Here is a 12,131-nt window from a genome sequence, read left to right as displayed (position 1 = left end):
ACTCTCATTTGATCTTTAATCTGCCGCTTGTACTGCCCTGCTCCCAAAACATCAGTAGGGGTTGGGGACCCATGGGACCTTTCCTGGGGGGAAGAGGCATTATAAGGTAAGACTTAAGGTGGGTTCAGAGCAGACCATGGGAGGTGGAAAGTGCCTCTTGCCCCGCCATTTTGTCCGGGGGCACCGGTGCAGAAGGAGATGCTGCAGTTGTGAAGTTGCCCAGAATGAGGAAACAGCCTTAGTTTTTTCTTTTCTTCCCCTTGCAAGGCACGGTGTCCTGCTTTGGGTCTGTCTGTAACTTCACGCAGCTTCTTTCTTCCTTCCAGACCTCTCCATACAGCATTGTAAGGAGGCCAACACCTCCCTTATTTTTTGTTAGCTCTGGGTGTTCATAGCCTGTACCTTGGTAAATTTTCCCTTCTCCGAGATGGAATCTCTATCCTCAGCTTAATTCCACACAAGAAGTGGTTGCATATTTCTTGAATTCAAATGAGCCAATAACCGCTTGTTCCTACAGCCCTCACTTGGAGTGGATAGAAGTAGTGGACAATAATAATGCCACAATCTACCTTTGTTTTGATGGTAGAGAAAATCCTCACAGGAGAGGTTTGACTTTTCTTTTTCTCATCTCTTCTTTTCTACAGCTTTACCCAGAAATACCCACCAGTAAAATTTTTATCAGAAAAGGACCGTAAAAGAATTTTGGTAAGTTTGTACATCTGATTAATACTTATAATATCAAAAAACTGGCTTTTTAAATAGAGGTATACTTCACATACCATAAGTCACCCATACAGAATATACAGTTTACTGGTTTATAGTGTGTTCACAAAGTCCTCTGACAGCAATCCATTCTAATTCCAGAATATTTTCATCACTTCAGGGAGAAACCCCATCCCTGTTGTCAGCCATTCTCCTCCCAGCTCCTGGCAATTACTGAAACTACTTTCTGTCTCAATGTATTTGCCCATTTTGGACATTTCCGATGAATGAAATGATACAATATGTGGTCTTTAGGATCTGATTTCTTAAACTTGTAGTAACGTTTCTAAAGTTTATCCATTCTGTAGCATAAATCAGTACTTCATTCCTGTCTGTGGCTGGATAATATTCCATATTATGGAGGTACCACATTTTGTTTATCCATTTCATCAATTGATGGACATTTGGGGTTGTTTCTACTTGGAGGCCATTGTGCATAATGGGGCTATGAAACATAGGTGTACAAGTGTTTTGCAGACATGGTTTTTCAGTTCTCTTGGGTATATATCTAGTGCCACCGGCTGTCGAGACGAATCATGACCCATTGAATTGTCTTGGCACACTCGTAAAAAATCAGCTGATCATGGGGCGCCTGGGTGGCTCAGTGGGTTAAGCCGCTGCCTTCAGCTCAGGTCGTGATCTCAGGGTCCTGGGATCGAGTCCCATATCGGGCTCTCTGCTCAGCGGGGAGCCTGCTTCCCTCTCTCTCTCTCTCTCTCTCTCTCTCTCTCTCTGCCTGCCTCTCTGTCTACTTGTGATCTCTCTCTATCAAATAAACAAATAAAATCTTAAAAAAAAAATCAGCTGATCATACATGAAAGTATTTTTTTCTAGACTTGTAGTTCTGTTCCATTGACCCTGTCTCTCCTTATGCCAGTACCACTGTCTTGGTTACTGTAACTTTATAGTAAGTTTTGAAATTGGGAAGTGTGAATCCTTCCACTTTGTCTTCCTTTTCAAGATAGTTTTGACTATTCTGGATCCCTTATAGTTCCTGGTAAATTTTAGGGTTAGCTCATCTGTTTGTTAAAAGAAGCCACTTGAGTTTTTGATACAGACCACATTGAATCTGTGGATGAATTTGGGCAGTATTTTCATCTTAATATTGTCTTCTGATCCTTGAACACAGGGTATCTTTCTATTTATTTAGGTTTTCATTAATTTTTTTAACATTCCTTTTGTAGTTTTCAGAGTATAGTTTTACACTTTTGTTAGATTTATTCTAAAATGTTTATTTCTGATGTTAGCATAACTGGAATTGTTTTTTAGTTTCATTCTTATGTTTTGTATTGCAAGTAAATAGAAATACAATAGATATTTGTATTTTCTTATACCCTGCAACTTTGCTGAAATCATTGGGTTCTAATAGTTTTGAGTAGATTCCTGAGGATTTTTTATGTACTGTTGAAGATTATGTCATCTGAGATTATGGGAAGTTTAACTTTTGGCTTATCAGGAAGGATGCTTTCTAGTTCACTTCCTTGCCTAATTGTCCTGGCTAGAACCCTAGTACAGTGTTGGATAAAAGTGGGAAGAGCAGACATCCTTGTCCTGTTCCTCTTCTTAGGATCCAGAGTCTCATGCTCCATCACCTGAGCCAGCCAGGCTCCCCTCATGTACTCTTAAAAGGACTGTATTGTGCTGTTGTTGAGTGTTCTGTAGACATCTGTTAGGTCTAGCTGGATTGGATGTTTTTCAAGTCCTTCTTTTTCTTGCTAATCTTAATAGTTCTGTCCATTATTAGGAGTGAGGCATTGATGCCTCCAACTATTGTCAAAATCTCTAGTTCTTCCTTCAATTCTCTCAACTTTTGCTTTGTGTATATCTTGGGTCTCTTATTAGGTGCCTAAATGTTTAAAACCCTTATATCTGCTTGATGGATTGACTCTTTTATCATTATTAAATGCCCCTCTTTATCTCTTAACATTTTTTTGTTTTAAAATTTATTTTGTCTGATATCATCATAGCCACTCCAGCTTTCTCACTGTCTCCAAAAAAGTGTATGTTCTACTTCTTTACATTCAGCACATTGTATCTTCCAGTCTTGTGTGTTCCCTTAAGATTTAGTATAGTTGGGGATACCTGGGTGGCTCAGTTGGTTAAGCAGCTGCCTTCGGCTCAGGTCATGATCCCAGCATCCTGGGATCGAGTCCCACATCGGGCTCCTTGTTCTGTGGGGAGCCTGCTTCTCCCTCTGCCTGCCACTCTGCCTGCCTGTGCTCGTTCTCTCTCTCTCTCTCTCTGACAAATAAATAAAATCTTTAAAAAAAAAAAAAAAGATTTAGTATAGTTGGACCTTGTTTTGTTTTGTTATTTTCCAATTTGGGTGCTTTTGGGTGGTTGGCTTAATCCATTCACATTTAATGTTATTACCAACATAGTTGGATTTATAATTGCCATTTTATTTTGTGTTTCCCGTATGCTTCATATCTTCTTTGTTCCTCCAGCCTTCCATTTTTCTTTTCTTATGCATTAAGTAAATCTTTTCTTATGTGACATTTGAACTCCTCTAATTGTTTTTTATGTATTTTGAAAATTCATTTTGTTGCTATTTATTCTAGTGCTTACCATCTATATTTTATCTCAGGTCACACTACTTCAGCTTTATACTGAGTTCCAGTGAGATACAGAAATGCTACTCCCACATAGTTCTGTTACCCAACCCTTCTTGTGATATCATGTCTCTGCATTCTATGTATCACTTTAGTCCAAGTTACAAACGCCACAGTGCATTATTATAATTATTTTATATTTTATTATTTTTAAATTTTATATCTTGTAAATAAGCTGAGGGAATAAAGGAGAGGAAAGATGTATTTACAGAACTTGTTACATCATCCTTTTCATTTCCCTGTCTAGTTTCCTTCATTGTTCCTGTGGTTTTGAGTAAACTTTTGATGTCATTGCCTTACGGCAATACAACTTTGCTCCTACCTACCCTCTTCATGCTGCTGTGGCAAATGTATTTTTTTTTTTTACAAGGCAAATAATATAGTAATATGCATATTATTTTATACAGTTGTTTTTGCTGTTGTGGCAATGGTGGAATGTACATAACGCAGTGTATCATTGTGTCATTTAAGTATATGGATCTGTGGGCTTTAAGTATGTTCACATTGTGCTATACAATTTGGTCTTTAAATCGATCAAGAGTGGAAAGGAGAGTGTGCCATCATATATTGTCTTTTATAATTACCTTATTCCTTTATTTGTTCTTCCCCCTTTTGTTTCCTCTGTGGGAAATGCTGCCTGGGATCATTTGGCTTCAGCCTGAAGAACATTGTTTAGTTTTTCTTATATGCTGGCTATTGGCAATAAATACTCTCATTTTTTGTGTATCTGTTTTTGTTTTTCAGTTTTAGAAGTTTGAGTTCTATATAAAATTCTTGGCTGACAGTTTTCTTTCTTTTCTTTGAATGTGTTACCCCACTGCTTCCTCCGCTAGTTGAGATAGACAGTAGGCTTTTGGTCATGGTGAGGGTCCCTTGTGCGTGAGGAGTCCTTTTCTTTGTCTCCTGTCTACTTTCCGTGGGCCACTGCCACAGTCGTGTTCATAGCTTAAAACAACAGAAACTGAAATTCTCCCACTACTGGAAGCTAAAATTCTGATGTCAGGGTTTTGGCAGGGCCGTGCTCTCCCTGAAGTTTCTAGAAGGAAGTCTGTTTCACGCCTTTCTCTTAGCTTCTGGTTGTTGCCACTGGTTCCTGGATTCCTTGCCTTGTAGAGACACATCCATCCAGTCCTTGTGTCCATCATCACATGGTGTTCTCCCATGTGTCTCATACGGGATCCACCGTTTACCCTACTCCGGCATGACGGGATCTCAACTGATTACATCTGCAGCCACCCTATTTCCAGATAAGGTCATGTTCTAAGATTAAGACGGATATAACTTTTGTAGGGCAGTATTTAACCCAGTCCAAATGCTTACAGAATTTCCTCTTTGTCTCTGATTTTCAGCAATTTTAGGATGATCTGAGTCCATGCATCTGTGTTTGCATTTATCCTGCTTACATGGAGTTTGTGCAGCTTCTCGAATGTGTACATTCATATGTCCCGTGAGTCTGGGGAACTCTTCAGCCATTATTTCTTCGACTGTTTTTTCCGTTCCTCCCTTTCTTCCTTTCTGGTGCTCCCATTACATGCGTCTTGGTGTGTTTGTTGGTGTCTCGTACTGGTCTGAGGCGATCCACTTCCCTTTTTTTTTCCCTCTGCTCTTCAGGTTGCACAAACACTCGATTTATCCTCAGCTTTGCTTTCTTCCTTCTGCCATATCCAATCAGTTGTTGACTCTCTGTCATGAGTTTTTCTATACTTACCAACCCCCAAATTTCCATTTGTTTCTATTTTGTATTTTTTTCTCTTTTTAGTCTCTGTTTACTTCTGGTTTCCTTCCATTCTCCCGAACTTGTTTATGCTGGCTGACTTGAGGACTGTTGAAGGTGACAGCTGGGCCCTGACATAGGCAGTTTTTGCCTCTTGGTGGTTTTCCTGGGTCTAGGTCCCTGGGTACTCTTCTCCCCTTTCACCAAGCCTTGTTTTATTTTTTCTTGTGTATATACTTGTTTAGTGACTTGGCTGTTCTCCTTCAGTGATGTCTGCTCCCCTGGAGTATGGGACTCTGATGGTTGCTGCCCAGAGGCCACAGCCTTGGTGATGGACACTGTCACCCTGGATCCAGCGGTTCTAGCAGGCTCTCGTTGACCATCTCGTAGCCTGATTGCTCTGTTAAGCTGTCTGCCTGTGTGGTATCACACACTAACCAGTAGGCCCACGTAATTGCTAGTTGAGCAAGCTTGCTGTAACCAATGCTTTGCATAAATTGCTTCTCAGTCTGATTCCGTTAAATTCTGGCCCCTTTGCAGCGGTAGATTTTTAGGCCAGTCTTTGGAGGTTTGCTCTGACCCCAAGAGGACTCTTGGGCCTGTCTTTCCCTGGCTCTCATTACTAAACTGGCTGGCCTGGGGCTAAGCTTATCCTCCTAGAACTACCAGGCTCCTTTCTGTTGCTTACCACTTAAATCTCCAGGGTTTTTGAGATAACCTTTAGGCTTGAACTTCTCCACTTTCTCTTTCAAATTAAGTCTCTTTCTCTGGGGAGAGCTTTGGAGCTCCTGTGTTTTTATTCACTGCCTCATCCCCCAAGGGGAAACCTCTGAGCCAGGACTGTGGAGATGAGGGAGTGACTTTCCTGCTTACAAGCAGGGGGCTGGCAGGAGCAGTACCCCTGGTCTTCTTGCCTTGCTTTTCTGGGCGTGGAATCCACTCCGTGAGTGATCTCGGGCAATGGTGACCACAAGCCCATTACTTCAGTCACAGTGTGCCATGCCTGGAATAGAGCTTCTGCCATGGGAGCAGGAGCTGGAGGAGGAAGGTCTCTTAATCACTTGGCTCACGCCTCACTAATTGAGCCTGTGTGGCTCAGGGGGCTGGGGGTGGGGCATGAGAAGTGTGGGTGGCCTGCCCCTATCTGGTGAGATACCATTATCTTTTGACCAGGAGCACCATTGTCTTGGCCCCAGCTAACAGCACCCACTCTGAACTATGAGGGTAAAGGGTAGAAGGTGGGAGTGGGCCATGGCTCCAGTGTCACTGATTCTGTTCTTAATGAATGTCAGTAGATTTTCTTGCATAAATGTTTCTTCATTTGCTGTGTACCCTTAGGACAATTTCCAGAGACTTTAAATGGTTAGGCTTTTGAATTCTCACCAGTTACCTTTCTTTTGCTGGGGGACAGGTCTGTGGAATGCCTCACGTTGCCATTCTATAAGAAATGTTTTATCTGTGACTTTGATATGTAAATGGTTGGTACACAAGGTAGTTTTTTTGTTCTTTTACCTGCTATTTCAGCTGTAGGACTGTGTATCCCAAACACAGAAGTACTAGTCTTGAATCCATATTAAACCGTGTATACCCATAATCTCCGTTTTCTTCTGGAAGTTACATAAATCTCACCCTGAGCAGACTCTAACATCTGTTATATTTGTACGCCCATCTTTTGGGACTATATCAAACGTGGGATTTTGATATGGGACCATATCAAAAACGTGTAGGCACTTAAGCGTGAATTGAGAAATACACCTGTGTCTTCAGCAGCAGAGAAAAATTAATTTTTTTAATCTTTCTGCTGCCATATGTCAGAATGATCAGAATATTTGATGTCCCCCATTAACATATGAACCCTGCACAGCCTTGCAAGGGTTATTATTATATCCCTTTCTGATCATCTTCCCATCAATGCTGAGTATTATGAATTTATTTCACTTTTCACACCAGCACAATAAATGGGCTGAGCATCCTTCACTCCTCGGCCATCTCCTAGGTTAAGCCACATTTGAGTCATCTGGTGTCACGTTGTTGCTAAAACCCAAAGCCTTTTCAGTGGTTGTGGGTGCCTTGGCACAAAGAAGGGGTTTGTTACAAAGGCATTCTTGTTGCTGACGTTAACGAGCAGCCTGAGTTTGATTGCCTCCCTTGAACTGGACCAGGTTCTCCGCCTGTGAGCTCCCACAAGAGCAGGAAGTACGGGCAGTTGAGATGAGCTCATAACTGCAGAGCCATGCGAAGCTGCCTGGGGCCCATTCAGTTCCCCTGGAAGAGGTGTCTCCCGTCCTTTCTTCTCACTATCTTTTTTGGGTTAGCTCCTTGTTATTCAAAGGATATTGCCTGGGTTTGGCGATTCGTTTTTCCAGGGGATGCTTGTAAGTGATGAGACTCTGTCAATTTCGTTTCTGTTTGAAATGCTTGCCTATTGGGCTGAAATTGATTAGTGAGAGACATTGTATAACCACCCAGCTATGTTCCATAAATCTTTAAGTGTTTTCAATAGAAAGCACTTGCTCAAGAAAAACAGTTCAAATGCATTTCAAGCAAGGCTGAGGTGCTTCCAGCACGTTTATGTTACCACTAAAACTAGCGAAATGTTGGAGGCAATCGTGTATAATTTAGTATACTGCATTTCTGCTGGCTGTGAGTAGTTGCTTGGTTATTTTAGGTGTGGAGATAAAGTTAGCATGCGACAGAACATCCCAGTTTAAGAAATATTTGCATATAGATATAGAGTTACATTAAAGAAGGTCAAATTTCTTTGAAAAGAGATGTAATTTTTCTGGTTTATGAACTGTGGAAGGTTTGGGAAAATGCAAGGACAAGAAGGCCAAATAAAATGAATGTTCACCCCTCAAGTTAAGCAGTCATAGAGCTAGATTTGGAATTCATGTGTTTTTCCTGAAAATTCTGTTGTCAGGTCATCATTCAGGTAGACAGGTGAGATGTAGGCAGGCTGAGGGTAAAACATGAACCAGACAAGTCTCTAGGTAGTGGAGAGAATATGAGATTAGGAAGACTGTGAGCTTATTTTGTCCTCACTAGTGATCTGGGGATCATGGCAGAAACTCTCATCCCTTGGGTGTCTTGTTTCCTATTTGTGAAGCAGAGGATCTGGGAAATGGGGCTCTCCGTAAACAATAAATACAGCTGATGGAACTCTGTGGAGCGTCAGGACCTTCCAGCCATCCGCATTCTCAACCGTGATACAGCTGACCCTTGAACAACTGGGGGGCGAGGGGCGCTGGCCCTCCGTCCCCCACTCCCACGTGCTGTCGAGAATCTGCCTGTACCTTGAATCTTCGCCTGCTCTTGACCGGCCCGCTTACCATAACACGGACAGTCAGTTCACACGTGTTCTGTGTGTTATGTGCATTACATATTTTGTTCTCACACGAAAATAAACTGGGGAAAGGAAAATGTTACAAAGAACATCGTGAGGAAGAGGAACTGCAGTCACCGTCCTGTCCTGTGTGTTTCAGCACACAAATCGGCCTAAGAGTGGAGCCATGCAGTCCACACCCACGATATTCACGGCCCAGCTGTGTGTGTGTTGTCGTCAGAGCATATGCAAATGTCCGATTGGTGTGGATGGGTTCTTCCGTGGCTGGCGTGACCCCTCCCTGTCCCCCAGATGGTCCTCCTTCGCCCCAGGCTGCTTTGCTCTCACCCATGGTAAACATTTGACTTATTCAGATTTTATCTGCACTTCATGGCAAACCAAATGTTTTAAAACCATACACCTAGGGTTTTATGTGTTTTGTTTGTTTTTTGGTTTTTGGTTTTTCTTTTTCGGTAAGAGCATTGGAAGAATTGGCTTTTTTTTTTTTTTCTGGCATTAATTCTTTCAGTTCGGAACAGGAGGGTGAGGTGAACGCAAGTTTTGATGGCAGAGAAGGTGGCACAGAGAACAAGACAGAGAGGTGGTTTCCCATGGCTGCTCTGCTTTCTGGGTTCGTTCTTCTCACTCCTTCCTCCCTAAAACGCAGTCTGCTTTTTCTGTCCCCCTCCAATTATACCATGTAATTTGAATAAAGCCTTTCTATTAGTTTAAACAGTGTCTTTCAGTCGTGATTGCCTCTTCATGTTGGTTGTGGCTCAGGTTTGGGAAGCACAGATTGCCGGCCCCCTGCTCCCCGAAGCAGCATCCTGTCCCCGTGGGGCCCGCCAGCGGATCCCATGCCATGGTCGTGCTTCCGCTCAGACAGTGACCGAATGGTAGAACTTAATCACTTTGAGCTCCGGTTTGCAAACAGTATTTCTTATTTGTTCCCACAAGCAGATGGAAGGATAATCATTTTTTTATGACGTTTTTGTGTCCAGTTTAAAAAAAAACCACCTGTATGATTTGGTACTTCACCGAATCTCTGCATGTTGCTAGTCACTTTTTAAAAGAAAGTCATTCTGCAACTTTGCAGGAGTGGTGCTAGAATTAGACAAGTGATGTTCAGTGTCTCTCCGTTGTAAAATAAGAACTTTTTGATATAAAATTCTCTGTCAGAGGAGACATTTGGAAACTTGAAACTATTTTTCTGCTCTGGTGACTGGGTGGTAGCTTCAGTGTTTAGGCTGCTTAGAGGTTGGTGGTAGTATGATGACTTGTTCTGGAGGAAGAGCGAAGATGCTGTCCGTAAACTCTTGGTGTCTTCCTTCCTTGCTGTCCTCCCATGTTTTAAATTGTGGCTGCTCCAAAGTCACCCTGTCCTCTTGTGCTTTCTCTGGGGACGTGGGGCGTGTGCAGATAACCGGAGGAGCGGGCTTCGTGGGCTCCCACCTCACCGACAAGCTCATGATGGACGGCCACGAGGTGACTGTGGTGGACAACTTCTTCACAGGCAGGAAGAGGAATGTGGAACACTGGATCGGCCATGAGAACTTCGAGCTCATTAACCACGACGTGGTGGAGCCGCTCTACATTGAAGGTGAGAGAAAGCAGCCACTGACTGGGCGTTGAGCATGGTGCATGGGCTCTCCAGAGCCACCGGCCCCCAGCCTGAGCCTTTTGCCCTGACTACAGTGAGTGTGAGCTGTGGCTCATTTCTGAAATGGTCTTACTGGGTACAAGGCACTATCGTAGTTTCCATGATAAAGAGCAGTGATGGCAGTGTGGGCGTTTGACTGCACTGTCCCCAGCACTCCTGGCTCTGGGCATCATGGGCTATTCCAGAAGGGCTTGTGCAGTGCACAACCCTCCCCACTGCATAACACATCCGGTGCCTACCCCACTTGTGTGAAAATACTTCGAGCTTCCTACAGGGTGCTGGCTGGTATGGAATGCTACTTAACAGTGAAATTCCACATCAGGAGTTTAAAGCCTCAGTAACTTTGCAACTCTCAAGAAGTCAGGGATTGGGGGCTGTAGTGGGTTGGATGGTGGTCCCCAAAAAGATATTTCCATGTCTTAATCCCCACAATCTGCAAATGTGAGCTTATGTTGGGGAAAAGGTCTTTGTGGATGTGACAAAATTAAGGATCTTAAGACGAGATCAGCCTGGATGCCCCGGGTGAGCCATATTTCCAGTTGCAAGTGTCTCTATAAGGGACAGAATGGAGAAGCCACAGATGCCTGGGGAGAAGTGCAGGTCTCATGAACACCAGGGCCGAGATTGAGGCCACGCAGCCCTAGGTCAAGGACTGCCTACAAGGCAAGGAGGGATTCTTCCCTAGAGCCTTTGAGGGAAGCGTGGCCTTGCCAACATCTTGTTTTCTAGAACTGTGAGAAAAGAAGTTTCTGGTGTTGTAGTTCACCTAGTGTGTGGCCCTCAGCTACAACAGCCTCAGGAGGCTAGTGGGGGGTTGTCTGAGGTGTATTGATGAGGACCTCTACCAGGTGCTTGCTCAGCAGGCCTCTTGGGGTCACCAGCCTTCTCGTTCATTCTCACCGAAATCTGACCAGAGTCCCAAGAGGTAAATGGTATCATCCTCCCTTGCGTATTTACAGAAAACTGGTATTGCGTTGTGGTCTTCCCAAAGCCGTAGGGCTCTTAAGTGGTCAGGCCAGAACTCAGCCTCAGGTTTCAGGCTCCAGAATCATCACCTGCCCCCCTCCCCCACCTCCTGCATGGATGGTGTGGTGTTCTGCTCCTCTGCGTGGCCCGGTCGTGGACATTTTTGCATGTCAGTACAAGGAGGTTGTACTTGGAGGTTCCATTTTCCCACCACCTACATCAATGCAGAAAACTTTTTTTACCCATAGATTCAGACTGACACCTTAGAGTTGCTGAGTATACCCACAGTATGGGTATGCTGTGCTTTATTTGCTCCTATCCTTAAATGTTCTCCAATGTTTTATTATAACTTGTCTTCCTCTGAATTTTATTTCCTTAATAAAAGACTTTGAATGTGAATTTTGCCAAATGCCATGTCCTTATTATTCCGTGTTGTCTGTTTCACAAACACAGGAGTAGCACTGAGCATTATCTTCAAAAACTAACAAAATAGTTTGCTAATTTGATAGAAAACACATGGTTCTTTGACTAAAAAAGATTTTTTTCCTAACATGTTAAAATTCACAAAAGAAATCTAGTTCTTTTACCTTTTTAAAAAAATTTGCTTTTCGTGGGAGTTCTTCGTAAGAGGGATATTAATCATTTGGTATATATTTAACATTTGCCCCTCCCCCGAATTCTGGCTTTAGCCTTCTCATTCTATTGAAATTTTATAATTACAGTCTCACCTGTATATTTTCCCTGTTTGTTGTTCAATTTCTTTTATGCTGTCAGTGTCCCAAGAATAGAGAAATATTGAGCCATGGTGTTTTTGTTTATGTGATTTTTTTTTAAAACATGTGATTATTTAATCTATCAGGGATTTATTTCAGGGTTAGGCTGTCGTTTGTGAGGTGACCCAGATGATCTAGGTAGTAGATATATTGGTTCACGTTCCCCCGGACTTGATCCTTGATTGTGGGTTTGCTGTGAGGGTAAATTGAGGTAACACACATGATAGGGCGCTCACAGGCAGAATTGCAGAGCCTGGGAGTCTACGTGCTGCAGTGAAAGTCCTCGCTAGTGGAATTAAGGTCATGAATCAGCTGGCAGCAG

The 12,131-nt window shown here is 43.0% G+C and overlaps 1 protein-coding gene across 2 annotated transcripts in view; it reads left to right on the top strand.

Annotated features, from left to right (window-relative positions):
- Positions 1–12,131, top strand: part of UXS1 (UDP-glucuronate decarboxylase 1) — an 89,836-nt gene that overhangs the window by 32,976 nt on the left and 44,729 nt on the right. For both annotated transcript variants that reach the window (XM_047745618.1, XM_047745619.1), the window contains exons 5-6: positions 645–705; positions 9,830–10,010. In XM_047745618.1, the coding sequence (XP_047601574.1) occupies positions 645–705; positions 9,830–10,010 (242 nt within the window). The remainder of the gene's footprint in view (positions 1–644; positions 706–9,829; positions 10,011–12,131) is intronic.

This window comes from Lutra lutra, chromosome 9, assembly GCF_902655055.1.
Source record: "Lutra lutra chromosome 9, mLutLut1.2, whole genome shotgun sequence".
Taxonomy (NCBI): Eukaryota; Metazoa; Chordata; class Mammalia; order Carnivora; family Mustelidae; genus Lutra; species Lutra lutra.
Note: the sequence above shows the minus strand (reverse complement) of the source record. Positions and strands in the feature narration are given on the sequence as shown.